Here is a 13,741-nt window from a genome sequence, read left to right on the forward strand (position 1 = left end):
TTCTTACTGCTTTTAGAATTTCATTAGCAAAAAAAAAAAAAAAATCATCACCCAGAAAGCTTTAGAAGAGAGGATAGATCTTGTAAGTGTCCTTCTCTCTCTCTCTCTCTCTCTCTCTCTCTCTCTCTCTCTCTCTGACACACACACACACACTTCACAAAGAGGGAAGGTGATGGATATGCTGATGGCATTGATTGTGGTGATGGATTCATGGGTACACATTTATCCCCAAACTCATCAAGTTGTATATATTAAGTATGTACAGTTTTTGGTATGTCAAACATGCCTCAATAAAGTTGTTAAAAAATGTCCATCCACAAATTTTATTTCCCCGCCCCAAGACTGTGGTTTGGTATGGCTGAGACCCAGCTAAGGTGCTCTAAATATGTGTTGAAGGAGTATCCAAGGTAATTGTGATACAGATGGAACAGAGACTAAGCTATAAAAGTTTGCCCCATTGTCTTTAAAAGCTCAGTGTTTTGCAGATTACTGGGTAGGAAGAATCTTCACTGTAGAATCCTTCTGAATTTATTTTGTGTCCCTGAGGCTTCTTGCCCTTTGTTAATCCTAGAGATCATTTTGGTTTTTATAGAAGTACTTAATCACTAAAACAAATCTTAGTGCTTTGGAATGGAAATTCTAACCCTCAAAACATACCATCTTTCTTAGTCTCAGAAATTAACCAAAAGACTGAAAAAACTTTGGAAAATGGACTATTCTATTTTCTCATGAATGTTGCCTGGTACATGGAACAAATTAAAAGTCCACCAACTTTAGAGCTTCATTTCCAGATGTTGACCTATGAGTCTTAGGTGCACATCTATGCCCCAAATAGTTTAACACAAACTTTGCTTTTAACATATCTTCTAATTTTAAGACTTTTCATTGTATTATTTATCTTTTGTAACAAAGAGAATAACTTAAATTTTTTAAATTAAAAATTTCACCTTTGTTCATCTCTCTTTCACGTCATATATATGCCTGCATGCTATATATTACACATGTTATATATATATCATATATATTTTCCTATTATATATATCATTTCCAATTTATTTATTTCCTTAGATTTACACATTTTGTCAGCAATACAATTCTTGTTTCTCTTAAATTATTAAATAACATGCTCATTTGCTCATCTCTGTAGTGGAAATATATGGGAACCGCTCTAATTGATTGACAAAGACTTAAATCAGATAGTGTGTACACACTGCTTAGCACCAAGAAGACGGTACAGTTAATAAGAGATAAAAATTAGCTATTATTATCAACTATTATACCATGGTATTCATATTTTTCCAAATATGCATCCCTTTTGGAAAAAGTTTCCTCTATGAAAAAGAAAAGTGAAATAAAGTGTCACAGAGCAAATAGTTTGTTTTGAAGAAGCTGCTGATAGGGGCGCCTGGGTGGTTCAGTCGGTTGAGCGTCCGACTTCAGCTCAGGTCACGATCTCACAGTCCGTGGGTTCGAGCCCCGTGTCGGGCTCTGGGCTGATGGCTCAGAGCCTGGAGCATGCTTCCGATTCTGTGTCTCCCTCTCTCTCTGCCCCTCCCCCGTTCATGCTCTGTCTCTCTCTGTCTCAAAAATAAATAAACGTTAAAAAAAATTAAAAAAAAAAGCTGCTGATAAAGCATGTATCTACTTGAGGTACTTTTGTATTTTTATCTTTAGTTATGTATTTTCAAATCATGGTTGGTACAATTTTAGGCCAAGTAGGGAGCAACAGCAAACAGAATCCAATTTCCAAATTAACGTTTTTGTTACATTAAATTATAAAGTAACCTTGAGGGTAGAAAGGCATATTTTGCTACTATGATAGACTGGATTCATTAAAAAGTGAGTAGAAAAGCTGGTTTTGCATTACCATCTATACACACAAACACACACACACACACCTCAAGTTTTAGAACTGAGATAAATACATGACATTATAACAGTATTCAGGATATGCAACAAGAAAGTGGTGAGGGCATGGCACTGGTTCTGATTTATATATGCTATTGCAATGTGACCCAAAATAAGCCGGTAAATGCAGAGCTAGGAAGCCAGATTTGGAGGGCTTGTAAGAGTAAGACACCAGAAAGAATAACTTATTCTAGGTGCCTATATTTCTTGGGTGGGGGGGAGGGGCATTCTAAATCGATTTTCTGTAGAATATAAAGCTGTGTGAAACAAAACCATACAATTTTATCATTAAAACTTTTTTTCATAAAATGTGCTTTATTTTCATTTTCATTCAAATGAATGCCCTTTGTTATGTTTTCTAAATCTCGCTCTCTCTCTTTTTTTTTTACCTTTTTGACATATAATATTATATTCTAGATCAACATGTTATTAAATTAAGACTTTATTTGGGTGGGGGGTGTTGCCTGGAGTTGGTTAAGCGTCTAACTCTTGATCTCGGCTCACGTCATGATCTCACAGTTTTGTGGGTTTGAGTCCCGCATCAGGCTCCTCGCTGACAGTGTGGAGCCTGTTTAGAATTGTCTCCCTCTCTATCTGCCCCTTCCCAACTTACGTTTTCTCTGTTTCTCTCATGCAGCTTAAGGTTCACCACAGAATTCAAGGGGACTTACAGAGATTTCCCATCTATCTAACAGACAGGCACAGCATCCCCATTTATCAGCGTCCTGGATTGAGTGGTAAATTTGTTATAACTGATGAACCTACATTGACACATCACAATCATCTAAAGCCCATAGTTTGCATTAGGGTTCACTCCAGCTGTTCATTCCTTGGGTTTGAACAAACCAAGGAAGTTTTCTACCATCATTATATTTTACAGAGTATTATAACTGCCCTAACATCCTCTCTTTGCTCTGCCTGTTCATCTCTCCTTCTCCCCACAACCCCTGAAAACCATTGATCTTTTTACTGTCTTACAGTTTTACTTTTCCAGAAGGTCATATGTTGGCATCATACAGTATGCAGCTTTTTCAGATTGGCTTCTTTCACTTAGGAAAACACATTTCAGTTTCCTCCATGTGTTTTGAAGGCTTGACAGCTAATTTCTTTTTAGCACTAAATAATATTCCATTGTTTGGATGTACCATAGTCTTTTTATCCATTCACCTACTGAAGGACCTCTTGTTTTCTTCAAAGTTTTGCAATTATTAAACTTGTAAACAACCGTGTGCACGTTTTGGTGTTGATATAAATTTCCAGCTCCTTTAGGTAAATACCAAGGAAGATGATTGCTGGATCATATGGTAGGAATATGTTTAGTTTTGTAACAAACCACCAAACTGTCTTTCAAAGTGGCTGTACCATTTTGCATTCCCACAAGCAATAAATGAGAGTTCCTACTGCTGCACCTCTTCACAAGCATTTGGTGTTTTGGTGTAGTGCTGTATCTCATTAATGTTTTAATTTAAATTTCTCTGATGATGTGATATGGAGCATCATCTCATATGGTGATTTGCCACCTGTATGTCTTTTTTTGGTGAGGTATCTGTGAAAGTCTTTGGCCCATTTTTTTCAGTGGAGTGGTTTATTTCCTTATTAAGTTTTAAGAGTCTGTATATTTTGGGTTAACAGTCTCTTGTCAGATATATCTTCTGCAATTATTTTCTGTCTGTGGGTTATTTTCTCATTCTTTTGACAATGTCTTTCACAGAGAAGAAGTTTTTAATTTCAGTGAAGTTCAGCTTATCAATTATTTCTTCCACTGTTTGTGCGCCTTTGGTGTTGTATCTAAAAGGCATCACCATACTCAAGGCCATCTAGATTTCCTCCTATGTTATCTTCTAGAAGTTTTATAGTTGCATGTTTTACATTTAGGTTCTTGATACATTTTGAGTTCACTTTTGTTAAGAGTGAATTCATTTCTTTTAGATTTTTTTTTGTTTGTTAGTGGACATCCAGTTATTCTAGCACCATTAGTAAAAAAACACTTCCTTTGCTGCATTGCATTGGCTTTCTTCCTTTGTCAAAGAAGCTTGAGTATATTTATGGGGTGGGTCTATTTCTAGGCCCTCTATTCTATTCCATTGATCTGTTTGCCTGTCCTTTCATCAGTACGACACTGTCTTGATTACTGTGGCTTTATAGTAAGCCGTGAAGTCAGGTAGTGTCAGTCCTCCAGCTGGAAGAACTGACATCCTGACAATACTGAGTTTTCCTATCCATGAATTCTCTCTCCTAGTTCAACACTTTTTTTCAGTCAGTGTTCAGTGGTAGGATAAAGCAAGGAGAAGTGCAAGAGGCTTCAGAGTATTCACCCTAAGTTCAACCAGAAGTCATACTTTTATTTTTTTCATTTTTGCCCTCTATGGATTTTCTTTGAGCATAGGTTTCTGAGGGTAAAACAATGCTAAAAATCCACTTTATTGAGAATTTCTTAAAATAATGATTTTAAAGCTAAAGAAATATTGATTTTTATTTTTTATAAATATATATGTGTATATATATGTATAACTATCTAAATATATCACTCTCTACATATGTATATGATATATATACATATATAAATCTTGATGAACAGTAATTACAGAAAGCCCATGTCGAACCCAAATCCTTCATCTTTTGGGATTATATTCTTTTTCAGGGTTATGATCTGATTCGGTCACGGAGAGTGTTTTCCATTCCATGATCACCAATTCTACTTCTAATACTTGAATTTATCCGCCAAAAAACCCCAAAAAGGTTACATTCTGAAATAGGACCACTTTTGCTGTCACAATCATTAACAGTAAACGAGAAAGCTAGAATAATGAAGAACTCAGGCAGACCATCATGATCCAATGGATCCATAAATAAAAAGTGCTAAAGCCAATATTCATTTTTAAATAAAAAGTGCTAAAGCCAATATTTCACAATTCATATCAGCTAGTCATTAGATGTTCTTGTTTCATAATTATGTTCCTTTGGTTTGTCTTTACCACTCAACAAAATGTAACTTTTCCTTTCTCTTAACCCCCTAAAATCTCTCAACAAAACTAAGTCATTTTATATTATAACCTATCTCCAAAAATTTTAGTCCCACAGTAGCTATATTCTTTTGGAGGACCTATTTGCTCCAAATCTTTTCAAAGTTTGTCTTTCTTGCTATCTTTGCCCTCTTTTTTGGTTTTTCCGCTTCCTATAAATGTAATGGGGAAATGGCAACCTCGGGAACTGAGAAAAATCTAGTTAATGAATGGGAATGGAATGGAAAAGTATATATTTTAAGTCTTATTCACAAAATCAAGTACAATTTTAGTTAACTGTGTTTTAAAGATTGTAAGATATTGAGACCTGAAAATAAAGTATTCTTTAATGTATCTTGCAACTTTTTTCCTTTCTTTTCAAGTACTTTCCTTCATTTTACATTTTTCTAACCACACTATGCCTAGCAACTTCTCCATTGATTTCTAAAGTTGTGTCCCACCTCTCATCCTTTTATAGTGTATTAAAACAACTCATACTCAAAACTTAACTTTATACTAATAATTCAGATAGTGTTGGAATCGCAATGAGTGACAGAAATGAAATTTTAGGATTGCGGGTTAAAGTTATATGGATTGCTCAAAGTATAACTCCTCACATGGACTGTCACAAACATTAATAACCAAACTCAAGCCATTTCATTGTATTATAAAATATAATTCATGTTTCTTACTTCTATTTCTACAGATTCATGTAGCTTCTTGCAGGTGGCTGAGAAAGTTTCAGATGTGCCAAACTCAAAATACCAAAATTTGTTCTTCATTCTGAAAAAGGAAAGGAAGAAGCAGCTTAGGCAATTATCAATAACAGAAGGGATTTTTTTTTAATTGAGCAGTCCTTTCTTGTATTATAAGTCATAAAAAAGGTTTGAGGACATATACCATCTATAATATAATAGATGGTCACATAATTTTCAAAGTTTAAATGTTGGTGTCAAATTATATGATTGCCTCTGAGGGAATTAGAAGAATATGTTGATCTGATAGATACAAGTATATCTTTGACTTTTATATATATTGGTTGTTCAGGTTTTAAAATATGATTTTAGCGCTTATAATTCTTAGCTTGTTCAGAGACAACTTGATTTAGACCAGCAACTCTATAATCATAAAGGGAAAAAAACAATTGGAGCTTTTTATGAGAAAAATGAGACTAAGCTAACAATGCTAAATATTTCTAGATGGCTAGGTATTCATCAGAGATTGACATGATTGAATAGCATATTGAAAAGAAAAAAAATAGTGGTTATCCATAAAGATAAAATTTAGTAACTTTGGGATAGCCATTATTTTTTTCAGACAGTAGCCTCTTTTCTGTGAATAGTAGTGAAAAACTATGATACCATATGGGAGAACAAAAGAAGTAGTAGCATTTTATCAGTATAACAAAAGTTGCAAAAAATATAGTTTAAAATATATTAGTATATAATCTGGAAGTAAGATGCTCAAAATTTATTTTCTCCCATGATCCAGTAACCCTCTCTTTCTTTGTGCCAGGTAAATAAATTTATGATCATTTAATGTAACTTAATTACATTAGGTAATGTATTACCCAATATTGAATTTAAAAGTTCATTCTCATGAAAAAAACCCGCAATTTTTAATTACACATATTTTAACAAGGTATTATGCCCTCAATTAGAAGAAAAGCAGGTAAAATAAGATTCATTTTTGCACATAAAGGCAAAACAAAAATTTTTGCCATATTCAAATACATCTCTCATAACAAATTATTCTTTTTGGCTTATAAATATTGATATGTGCTTTTCACATTAGAAGGTAAAACATTTCAACAATTAAAAATACATTTGTCAAGGACCTTACTTAATTCAGCCCTATGATCAGTTATGGAAAATTACATGGAGCCTAATACAACGTTTATTATTACAGTGTGTTGAATAGAGTTCTCTAATATGAAATTAGGAATTATAAAACTAATTTCATCTATCTAGACATGTCCAGTAATAGCCTCATACAAGGACTTATTTACTTACAAAATTGTCACTAGCTCTTGTTGTATCAATCACCATATTCAGGCCAGTAATCTGAAAGTGTCCTACGCCTAGGATTCTAGTACCATGAATCCTTACTCTTTTTTGGAGAATATTTTCCTCGAGTTATGGCCTGACTTCATATATGTGAGTAGTTAGAAAGAGATGATAGCTAATTAGATAGAATAGGTTTAACACCAAGATCTGTGAGCCTGAGCCTACAGGCAAATTTATATTAAATTAATGTAAATATCTACTTCATTCAATATATGTAAGTTTACAAATTTACACAATAGCTGAAGTTACACAAATTAAAAATATTTTCCTATTGATTCATCAGTCTGATGAAAACTTGGCATTCAATAAACTGAGAGGGAAATAATGATTTTATGCAGTAGTTTCAAGACAATCTTAGGATAATAACAAGTAGATGTTTTATGACGTTTTGGAACTGTCTCTCTATGTTCAGCAAGTTTTCTAATAACACTTGTGTTAGCATTTCATCCAGACGTTCTTGGACTCATTTATTCATCCATCCATCCATTCAACAAATATTCAGTAAGGACATTAACTTCTATATGCTACTGGGGTAAGTTGTAAATATATAAATATGATCACAATGCTTTGTTTCCAAGGAGCGCAGAATGTTGTAAGATTATGGACATATGAAATGATTAAAAAGTTAATTCTTTATATAATATATGAACAAAATGTTATGGGGAAACATTTCAGTGAGTCAACCGCTTATTCCTGGGAGAGGCCAGAGAGCTTCAGAAGATAAGGCGACACTTTAATAGGTCACTAGAAGGTGGCAAACAAGGAAGAAAAACAAGTTCTGGGCAGTTTAGGTATGCAGAATGACTTAAGAGAATACAGGGTAGGGGCTAACAAAGGTCTGTTTCAGAACATATATGTCAAGCTAGGAGGTTTGGAGTTGACATTCTAGATTAATAGGATGCTGACAGAACTTTATTACCAGTTGAGTGACATGGCCAGCTCTGGTTTATGAGGAGTAAGTTTAGCCGAAATGAATAAGGGGGCTAAAATGTTGAAATGCTAGTCACGTGAACAGAAATGTGGCTATTGGAATATTACAAATGAAATATAAATGAAGGGCTAAACCGAGTGGCAAGGGAAAGGGAGAAAAGAGGCTCAATATAAGGGGCGTAAATTAAGTAGTATCAGTAGGAACTCATGATATTAGATTATATAGATTTCTGTCATACCAAGGTTATTATTTCTGGATATACATGTAGAAATACCAGAACATTACTCCAGCAAAAGAAGGATGTGTGTTTATATTATGACAGGTTCTGTGATCTAATGTATATTGCACGGTAGTTTGAAAATTAAATATATATAGATGTACACACATACACACACATACATATACATACATGAGACTGCTTATATTCCTTATCAATGGTTACTCCCTACTTTCTTTCCCATTCTGTCCATCAAAACTCTTCATAGATTAATTAGGATGATGGAGGGCTTGTATCAGCTAACCAAAATATACCAACTTTAGGAAATACATCCCCCAAAAAAAGAAACTCTGAGAATTTACATTCAGTCTTTATTCCCCATATTAGTTAGCATTACTGCTCATGTGCAAAAGCTGCTTTAAATTCTCCATTATTACAACCATTTTATGTTTCACTTAGATAAATATATGGAGGTAATAAAAAACACATAGAATCAGATTCCACATGACAAATTAAAAGCTGTTAAATTTTATTTTTTCAACCAAACTGGTCTTTAGGTTGTAGAAATGCAAAAAAGCACATTTAAGCATGTATGCTATTTACTTTTACGGCTAACATTAGACAAAGATCCAAATAATTCAAACTCAAATTTTCCAGAGAAAACATGTAGCTTTGGACGTTAAGAATAATAAGGTAACTGGACATTTAACACACTGTGAAACATCCACACCAAACTCAAATTTATTGTATTCTTAGACAGGTTTTGTGACTCCAGGTATGATGACAAATGTCCTACAAAAAGTGACCCATATTATCATAATTTTAATTCATTAATATATTAAATCCTATTTCAATGAATTTAATTGTAAGTCTACAGGTTTTGGTTTAATATTTAACGTGCGTGGCTACCAGATGTTCAGGTAAAAACTTTTAAAAATGAGCTCACATTTGTCAAGATTTTCTTCCCAACGGCCACTTTGTCTTTTTTACATATCCTCAGGGAAATGTAAACTACCAGATATTTTGTTCAAGCAAAGAATCATACTTGTCATTATAAAATGTAGGTAATATTTTGTTCTCCAAGTTCGGAACTTACAAACAGGTCATTTAGTTTCAATATACTTTCCTTGGATTTTTTTTCTTCCTGGTATACATGTTTTTTGATTTGGCTTTTGTCTGCTACGTATTGTAAATGCAGCAAACATAAAACAAACAAACGGAACATGAATTGCTAGTGCATTTCCCACAAAGAATAACAAAGAGCCTAATTAGATATTAAGATCATTTCTAATGAATTTGAAACATAAAGAGAAGGGTTAAGCTGGTTCATTTATCTTATGTAGAAAGCTCAGAAGTCATAAACACAGAGAATTGTTAATTCAGTGAAATTACTCTTAAAATTAAGGGTCAGCTTTTTTTTTCTCACAGATGTCTTTCTTTTTTATTCTATTATAAATATATATAAAATTATTAAGATATTACTACTTAATGTGCAAACATCTGAAAAGCCTTCTATTAGACACTTGACTCCCCTTTTCAAGCATCCTTAACTAAGCAATTTTATCTATATTTTATGGATAACATGCTCATGAGATAAGAAAATAAAACTCTTTTTTTTTTATAATTTTTTTTTCAACGTTTATTTATTTTTGGGACAGAGAGAGACAGAGCATGAATGGGGGAGGGGCAGAGAGAGAGGGAGACACAGAATCGGAAGCAGGCTCCAGGCTCTGAGCCATCAGCCCAGAGCCTGATGTGGGGCTCGAACTCACTGACCGCGAGATCGTGACCTGGCTGAAGTCGGACGCTTAACCGACTGCGCCACCCAGGCGCCCCAGAAAATAAAACTCTTTTGATCATTGCTTTTCAATATGAAAGTAAAAACAATGTCTTAAGCAGCTTAGTTAGAAAGGATTTAAAACCAGTATGTTTTTCTATCCATTAAGGATGTTTCAAAAATCTCATTTTTTTTCACTAGCTTTCTTTCACTTTTGTCCTGTTATGAAAGTATTTCAACAGTTATTTCAGTTCTGGCTTGAAAATCGTTTTCTCACGAAGAACAATGTTTCTAACAATTCACTAACTTTAATGGTAAGATTCAGTCTCACAACTCTACAGAACATGCTAGGAACACAGCAGGAATTTTGAACTTGGCTAACAGTATCAGTGTTAAAAGATGCAGGCAGCACTCTTGGCTCACAGCAATAGGGTAAGTGTTTCAAGAGGTGCATTTATGTCATACAATCAATTCAGTTTTATTTATCTTTCAGTATCAAAAGCCATGACACTAAACACTGGTTATAGGGTTACTCGCTTCTTACCAAACTTAGTGAGGTAAAAATACACAAGCCAAGTGGTAATGCCGTGGTGGGACCTGATTCCTGGGCAGACCAGCAGCATCTAAGAGCTGCAGCCCCAGGCAAGAGAAGCTCCTATGGGGGGAGGGGTGGCAAACAGAGCGGGCAGGACAGCAGGGCTTTGACAGTGCAGCAACCATAGGTTAACATAAGGGGGCAAGGCTGGGGACACTTGTAGCTTAGGCTGTCACCTCTTGACATCTGCAAACTGTCATCTGTACGGACTACATACAGTAGCAGGCATTTGTTAAGAATGAAGTCTATACCCAACCAAATGAGATTTGCAATTTAATTTTTTTCTTTTGACTGGCAACTGTAAATACACGAATAAATGGTTATGAAAAAGGCTGAGATTAAAGTTTGAGATTTGGGAATGAATGGGAACTCTTACTCCAGTTTATAAAAATCACAGTATTAAACACTGAAGTGCACAAAGAGTTATACGTTTGCTTACAGAAATTTGAAACTATAGTTTTATGGCAATTACTACCCACAGGAACGTACTAGTGGCAGAAGGGACCCTATATTCTGTATTGTCAAATACTACACATTTTATTGATACCCTGAAACCCATGTTGTTGTTTTGTAACTAGTAATTTATAATCCTTTCACAGCAAGTGAATAATGTTGATAATATTATTTCATAAGGAAGAAACACAGCTGTAATGACCATAGTGGGGATATTTTATATTCACGCCAAAGAGAGCAAACATTTTTCATATCTCCAAACAATAGGTACAGATATAATTCTTTTTAATGACATATAAAAGTGCTTGTATCTAATGCTCATTCATAAGATATGCATGGTAAGTCCCCAGGAGACAATGAAACAAGCTACAGAAACTTCAGACAGAATCACACAATGTTCTGTCTTAGTGTGTAAAAAAAGATGGATATTCTAAAAGTACAATTTTTAACCTGAACTGCTCTGACATGAGTAAAGAAATTTCCCCTACAAAAGGATGCATCCAAAGATCAAAAAGTTTCAGTATGATTTTTCAATTATTTTTTTAAATTCTCTTTATAAAATAAAAAGAATATGTGGTTATATATGAGTGTTTTTGTATATAAGAACTTTCTACTGTAAGTGCGAATCAACCATTTCTTTCTTAAATGTTTTCTCTACTTTTTATTAGAAATAATTAGGAGAGTGAGAATGGAAAAGTATAAAAGCAGTAGTGATGCCACATTGCCAAGTCCATGCTAAAGAAGTATCTACATGGTAAGGTCCCAAGAGCAGTGATAAATTAATAGTTATATGAAATGTAAAACTAAACCTATAAAATGTATAAATGATGTCCAGGCATGCTTACAATTGAGTATCTTCCCATAATAATTAGATCTTTACTATTATTTCACAATCATGAAAGCTTCCCTATGAAAACTGTTTGAAAGATGAAACAAAATTGTGATAGCAATAATTGCTGCTGTTATTGAGCAAGACACTGTCACAGGTGAACCCAATGAGGCTGCAAACTCATTCTCCTAACATCACATGGGAAGGAGCATAACCTAACTCAAGAAATTCTAGCTTTTTTCCCATACTGTCTCTCATTAAATGTAATAATGAATGCAGCATCACCTGAAACTTCTCCTTAAGCCAAAAGGGAAATGTTATAGGTCATATAGGTCACCATTAGATGACTCCTTTGTTCATATTTCTATTTTAAAAGAACTTCTATTCCCCTCTCCTGAAATAAGCCAACTAAAGATAACAATGTAATCTAGAGCTGACCGATGGGACCTGATGGGAGTATACTGTGGGTTTCTATGAAAGATTTTCCTCTCTGGTAAAGAGACACATGCAAAATGAAAGCTCTGCCCCTCCTTTCCTGTTTTTGCATGTTGTCATGTAAGATTATAATTGGAGATGGAGCGGCCATCTTGCCACTATGAAGGAAAAGGCATGGGAAACCTAGATGCTAACCCAGATCCCTGCCTTATCAGCTAACTGTGAAACAGTCTGTCTTTGGATTTCTATTCATGGGAGATTTATAAATAAACTTTTATTTATTTTGTGTATTCTGTTACCAGCAGCTGACACACTGCTCATTATAGTTTTTAAGAAAATTTTCACATATATTATTATGAATGAGATATTTAGAAAATCTAAATGAGGTGATTTATTTGTCATACAAGTTTTCTAGATGTGAAACTCAGTGGTAACAAAGAAAGGAGTTAAGGTGGATAATTTCTATTCAGCATAATTACTTGTGCTTATATTTTGACTAGACATGCCAATATAACTACACTTACTTTTGTCATGACTTGCTATCCCCCTGAATTTTCTAAGAATTATTTCCATGTGTATATATTTGAAACAATCTTGTAAGAAAATTCGTAAAACATCCCTTTTTGAAGTATCTCTAATTTGCATCTGTCGCTTACATTATAGTCAATGAAGTCTGTAATGGCTACTAAGCAGCTAGTAAATTCATACTTCTTACCATCACCCGTATCCAGAAACTTCCCATATATCAAATTACCTTCCTATATATCCAATAACTTAGGAACAGACTCACCTAGTGAAACGTGAATTGATGAAATACACCATGATGCCTGAGATCATCTGCAGAAATATTTAAGGTAGAGATAGTATTTCCCACTAAGATAAACAGGAATATGTTGAGCCAAGCCAAAATGGATGGTGAAAATGTAATGAAGCTCTGTATGCCTCTTTATAAAAGAAAGTTATAATTTATTTAAATGGATTATTTTATTCATAACTAGAAAGTGACTACTACGTGAACATGCCTTCACTGTATTTAAAAACAAAAAAAGAGGAAGGCACTACAAATGTGAGAATTAGCAGGTCTCCCTGCATAACTCTGGACATCAAGGGAAACTAGACTGCTCTTCTCTCTGGTGGGACAGAAATTATTCAATATTCGGTACACCTCATCGAGACAGGTACTACAACACACAATGGGATTACATTTGTACATAGAATAAAAGAAGTCTCTGCTTGTGCAACACTTAATACCTAGTCAGGGAACTACATTAAATTATTTCATATTAATTGTAAGTGTTAAAGGTTTACAGGATGCTGTAGCCATGTGCACAGTAAAAGGGAATTGCAAGACTTACTTAAGGAAGGAAATTGGTCAGGTTTTCCCTCTAACACAGCTTCTCAAACCCTCCCTTTTCCCTTGCTCTAATTCCATGATTATCAAGCAGTCTGGGAGTTAATATGGTTTTCGTGGATTGTGATACCATGGATATGGTGTCTTGAATGAAAGAATTGTGTTCCAATCCCTAGA

At 34.2% G+C, this 13,741-nt stretch overlaps 1 protein-coding gene across 6 annotated transcripts in view; it reads right to left on the reverse strand.

The window, feature by feature from the left end:
* DGKB (diacylglycerol kinase beta) overlaps positions 1-13,741 on the reverse strand; it is a 667,308-nt gene that overhangs the window by 193,489 nt on the left and 460,078 nt on the right. For all 6 annotated transcript variants that reach the window (XM_047848700.1, XM_047848697.1, XM_047848698.1 and 3 more), the window contains one exon: positions 5,603-5,693. In XM_047848700.1, the coding sequence (XP_047704656.1) occupies positions 5,603-5,693 (91 nt within the window). The remainder of the gene's footprint in view (positions 1-5,602; positions 5,694-13,741) is intronic.

This window comes from Prionailurus viverrinus, chromosome A2, assembly GCF_022837055.1.
Source record: "Prionailurus viverrinus isolate Anna chromosome A2, UM_Priviv_1.0, whole genome shotgun sequence".
NCBI classification, from domain to species: domain Eukaryota; kingdom Metazoa; phylum Chordata; class Mammalia; order Carnivora; family Felidae; genus Prionailurus; species Prionailurus viverrinus.